This window comes from Gossypium hirsutum, chromosome D02 (genome assembly GCF_007990345.1).
Source record: "Gossypium hirsutum isolate 1008001.06 chromosome D02, Gossypium_hirsutum_v2.1, whole genome shotgun sequence".
Lineage (NCBI taxonomy): Eukaryota > Viridiplantae > Streptophyta > Magnoliopsida > Malvales > Malvaceae > Gossypium > Gossypium hirsutum.
This window is the reverse complement of record NC_053438.1, coordinates 62,056,289-62,061,034: the sequence shown is the minus strand read 5'-3', so window position 1 is coordinate 62,061,034 and position 4,746 is coordinate 62,056,289. Positions and strand designations below refer to the sequence as shown.

General features: G+C 36.5%; 2 protein-coding genes across 2 annotated transcripts; one reads left to right on the top strand and one right to left on the bottom strand.

Annotated features, from left to right (window-relative positions):
• Nucleotides 1–281: 281 nt before the first annotated feature.
• LOC107909659 (MLP-like protein 423) lies at nt 282–1,299 on the top strand. The gene is made up of 2 exons (XM_016837274.2): nt 282–667; nt 796–1,299. The coding sequence occupies exons 1-2, from the start codon at nt 355–357 to the stop codon at nt 1,068–1,070; spliced, it is 588 nt and encodes a 195-aa protein (XP_016692763.2). The 5' UTR covers nt 282–354; the 3' UTR covers nt 1,071–1,299.
• A 135-nt stretch (nt 1,300–1,434) lies between these two features.
• LOC107909658 (WAT1-related protein At1g70260) lies at nt 1,435–4,381 on the bottom strand. The gene is made up of 7 exons (XM_016837273.2): nt 3,884–4,381; nt 3,707–3,769; nt 3,476–3,592; nt 2,563–2,815; nt 2,295–2,453; nt 2,030–2,181; nt 1,435–1,955 (listed from the first exon to the last, which is right to left on the bottom strand). The coding sequence occupies exons 1-7, from the start codon at nt 4,090–4,092 to the stop codon at nt 1,796–1,798; spliced, it is 1,113 nt and encodes a 370-aa protein (XP_016692762.1). The 5' UTR covers nt 4,093–4,381; the 3' UTR covers nt 1,435–1,795.
• Between the last annotated feature and the right edge of the window lie 365 nt (nt 4,382–4,746).

Here is a 4,746-nt window from a genome sequence, read left to right as displayed (position 1 = left end):
TTTTGATTAATAAAATTGGCTTTTAGAAAACTCTATCCAAAAGACTTGCATTCAACATAAGCCAGTTTTATTAATAAAAATATTTTTAATTATAAAATATATTATATGTTTGCATTCTTATTAGCATGTTTTGTTTTAAAATAGAAAATTATATTTTCAAATACATTTTATTGCTTTTTTTGGTTAACCCGTTGAAATGACATTTTACACTACGATCCATTAGTTATTGCTTCACCGACTAGCTTTGAAATTGCATCAGTGAACGCCACAAATAATGGGCCCCGACCAACTCCCTCGCTAGGTGCGTGCTTGTGCCTCCGGATGGGCAGTTGAAGCTGTACCAAAGATAATTTAATGCGACATTTAGAAACCACTTATTTCTTCTGCTACTATATATACACATCTATGCTACCAGGTGTATGTCAACAACCTTTCTGCCTTTTTCTCCCTTTTAGCATATATACAATAGCAAATACAGCAATGGCTTCCAGTGGGCAGCTTCATGTGGATTTCGAGCTCAAATCTCCTGCAGAAAAAGTGTGGGGAACCATTAGGGACTCCACCACGATTTTCCCTCAAGCCTTGTCCCATGATTACAAGAGCATTCAAGTGCTAGAAGGCGATGGCAAGGCCCCTGGATCTGTTCGTCTTATTAACTATGCCGAAGGTAACTAAAACAGTAACTTAAATTGCCAATTTAAATGCAATACGAGGCATTCATTGATGCAAATGTACCTAAGGGTTGGACTTCAAATTTTTTTTTTTTTTTTTGCATTTTTGTTTGCTTCATGGTAGGGTCTCCAATCGTTAAGGTATCAAAAGAAAGAATCGAATCAGTGGATGAAGCTGAGAAGAAATATGTTTACAGCATCATTGATGGGGATCTCCTGAAATACTACAAGACTTTCATTGGCAAGATCATTGTGGTTCCCAAGGGAGAGTCGAGCTTGGTTAAATGGTCCTGTGAGTTTGAGAAGGCAAGTGAAGAGATCCCTGATCCAAGCGTCATTAAGGAATTTGCAGTGAAGAACTTCAAGGAGATCGATGACTATCTTCACGGTAAGGCTTAGAGCGGCCAGGCCATGCCATGCCATGCCATGCATGCGCCTAGCCCTTCTTAATGGATTCTCTCATGTTTTATTAGTAATAAAATAACATGCAAGGATCCCACTTCAGAATATTTGTCTAGGATCCATCCTTAATTAGTTCATCTTGTTGAGTGGTGACTTCTTGCTGCAAAGTAATTCTGTTGCTTTGTATTTTCAATAATAATTTATGTATTGCCATGGATTTTCTTAATTTCCTCTATATTGTTTGTGAACTTATGTTGCGCACTGGATTCAAAAAGGTAAAAGGAAAAAGAATGCAGCAAACAAGAGATAATTACATGAGCAGGTAAACAAATTAAAGAAACCTTCAAACAAACACCATAGCTGTTTTAAACACTCCAATACATAAATACAACATATACAATTTTTGTCATTTTTTTCACAGTTTTTTATTCACACAGAAACCACATATGACAGTCATTTAAAACTTAAGAATCTGTCCTCAAACCTCCAAAAAGTAGGGGGGGGGGGGAAACACAGCAAGTAGATTTACATTTTACAGTGAAAGGCCATCCTATCAAATGTATATACATGTAATAGAAGGGGCTTCTACAAAATCACAGCACCTTCTGGTTTGACAGGTCGGGCCTCTTGCTGTTGAATCCTTTTTTTTTTACAGAAAAAAAGGGACACTTTCACCTGATTTTTTAATTCAATAATAGTTGTAGAGGTTGCTTGGCCTGGCTCTAGACTTGGGCATCTTCGTTTTCCTGCAACAGAGGGGCCTTGAGGTCTGAAATATCACCCACTTTTTCAACTTCACGCTCTTTACGAAGTTCCTCTTCCCTGATTTGTCCCCACATCACAGCATAATATCCCGTTCCTACTATTATTGTACCTATTACACTGTACAACCTTTTTGTATCAACAACATATAAAGATTTGAAAGGTAAGAGAAAAGGGACAAAGATTTTAATTACCTTCCATAATGAAGACTGTTGGTAAAGAAACAGGTTCCAAGAACTGTTGCAAAGACTACCCCAAAGGGCTTGAACATAGGCACATAAAAAGGGCCTTTCATTCTCGTACATGCTATATGAACGTTGCTACGGATAATACTCCCAAATACTCCCTATAACCATCATTATGGAATCCATTAGTCACTAATTTTCTTTAACTTGTAATGTTTGGTGTTAGCCAAATTTCACTTTCTTTTTTTTTTTTTGGGGGGGGGGGTGGTCTTACTGTCACAATAATGAGTAGGAGATCCCGCTTGCGTTTCAGTTTCCATGCATCTAGATCTCCTTCCATGATCAAAGAAAAAACCAGGCACTGGATAGTCCCAACTACGCTATAAGACGAGGCCACTTTCATCACTTGTGGATATTGTTTGACGGTTCCCATCTTACAAACAAAAAAGTTGTATTGTTTTTTAATGATAAAAGGAGACAAGGTTTCAAGGCACAAAAACCAAATACTGAGCTTAGTTTATTTGTGGACCGAAACCTTGTACCTGAACAATATTCCATACTGAAATCGACAAGGTAGCAGCCGCAAGCAAAATACCCCCAAGAACCCAACGATCTGGCGTCGAGTAGAAAACAAAAAGTTTTGGTATAACTTGAAGGTGGTGGTCAAGTGAAACAGGTGATGGTCGTGTAAACGGGCCTTTGTATAGTTCTACAAAAATTGCACCTGCGATTGATATAAAAGTTCCAATCATTTTGGCTTGGCTGCTTGTGCTTCTCCAATCCAGCCTTGCCGTCCTGTGATAATTATGAAATTTCAGCCAACACTGAATAAGATGTTCCAATAGACAGTTTTTCTTTTTATCTAAGCATCCCACCACAATGATTTTGACCTTCCCTCAACTGATATTTATTTTCTTTATTTACAATATTTGAAATTTAAGAGTTACTAACAATTGAGTCCAATGGGCCGTGGTCTTCACTTCCTTTACTCTTTAAATCGTATAATGGAAGTGATAGGTTATTTCGTTTATCAATTATTAGATTTAAGGTAATCACATATATCTATAAAAAAATCATATAAAAAGTAAATGACAATTTAGTTAAAATGATAATTTTATTATATGCAACTTTTTTATTTTATATTTTATATAAAATAAAAAAATAAATTCTTGTTATTTTATAAAATAAAATTTAATAATTTTTTGACTTAATTAAAACGCGATGAATAAGTAACACTAAGCTAACTCACCGTATACATACCATTCAATATTCTAACTATATCATTATCATGAATCATGCATGGGTGAACCCGTAGATATCTGTATTCAGTTTGTACTCGTCAACTTTGAATATTAAATATGTTTTCTCACTTCTTCTTTTTAAAAAGAAACTGAAATAGACAAATTAAAACAAAAAGGAAAGAAAAATGGAGATGGTTGGGAGAAAGTTAAGAACCTGAGAATGATGGAAAGCAAGAAGGAAATGGTAGGCATCAAGAGGCCCATTGCGCATACAACGATTGGTGAACTGTAGCTTAACCCGAGAAATGCAAGGTTCTGAGAGATTGCAACCCTACAAATCAACACCAGGATATAAAAAATAAAAATAAAAATAAAAAATCAATCCTCACTTTGAAAATAGCTTTGACAGTAGCAGCAGGAACATTAGAAAAGAAGAGAAAACTACCCTGTTAAACCCATGAAAAAAATACGAAAGAGGAGTGGGAAGGTGAAGAGCGATTGTTCTATTCTGCAATTAATGGGAAAGAAACAATGGTGAAGAAGTGGGTTAATGGAAAATAAAGCATATGCATACGTCCTGTAAAGATACATGTAGAGCCTAGAGAGGGAGACACAGACACACCTTTCCCCACGATGATAAAGGAAGGAAAAAGGGAGTAGGAGAATGGAGCCAACAGCATTGGTATACACCACAAAAACAAAAGGGCTGATCCCAGCCGTTAAGGCTGTTTTGGCCAATATCGTCAATGCTATGGTGCAACCCTCCATTATGAGCATCACCGCAAACGGTGCCACTTCACTCATTCTCTCTCTCCTCGTCTCTTCAACCATCTTCTCTGGTTTGGCCGATAAATCAAAAACACAAAACAACGAGAGGTAATGAAGCCTAGCCTAGCCTCTCATAAAGTCAAGTTGTTCGCTTGTTCTTCTGGGACTGTGTGTGTGGGGATGCTATTTATAAAGAAAGAAAACTTTATTTTATGAGGAGAAGGCAACCACAGCCTCAGAGTAGCCCTTGGAAGAAGGGTGAAGCTACTTTGGAAGTGAAAAAGCGACTCGGTTAAATAGTTATCTGATTCCACCTCCAACCAGAGGCGGAGTTGCTGACATACGCATTCCTTTCTCTCTTTTTTAAATTTTCTTTTCTATTTGTTTAAACTAAAAAAGTTGGCTATATGTTTTCTTCTAATTCGTCATCAATAATTATGTCACACCATTAGGAAAATAGTAATATTGTTAATGATGTATCAAATGACAAAAAAATCTTTAAAATATAAATCTTTAGTTAACTACGGGCCATAATCTTAATTGTTTTTGATTTTATGGTTGAAGTTTATGGTCGACATTCGCAATGGCCCTACCTTAAATGCATTATAATAAGCATACTGACCCATCCACATGCCTCAAGGGACCTAAACTTCTCAGCCAAATCTGTATGATTAATCCTACAGGCCAAGGCTGGTACTCTAGATTTAAATTTATGGC

Coding starts and splice junctions, on each gene's coding strand:
- LOC107909659 (XM_016837274.2), top strand. CDS start 355: ATGCGACATTTAGAAACCACTTATTTCTTCTGCTACTATATATACACA. Junction 668..795: donor TCTTATTAACTATGCCGAAG/GTAACTAAAACA, acceptor GCTTCATGGTAG/GGTCTCCAATCGTTAAGGTA.
- LOC107909658 (XM_016837273.2), bottom strand. CDS start 4,092: ATGGTTGAAGAGACGAGGAGAGAGAGAATGAGTGAAGTGGCACCGTTT. Junction 3,770..3,883: donor CTTTATCATCGTGGGGAAAG/GTGTGTCTGTGT, acceptor CATTAATTGCAG/AATAGAACAATCGCTCTTCA. Junction 2,454..2,562: donor CAGTATGGAATATTGTTCAG/GTACAAGGTTTC, acceptor TTTGTTTGTAAG/ATGGGAACCGTCAAACAATA.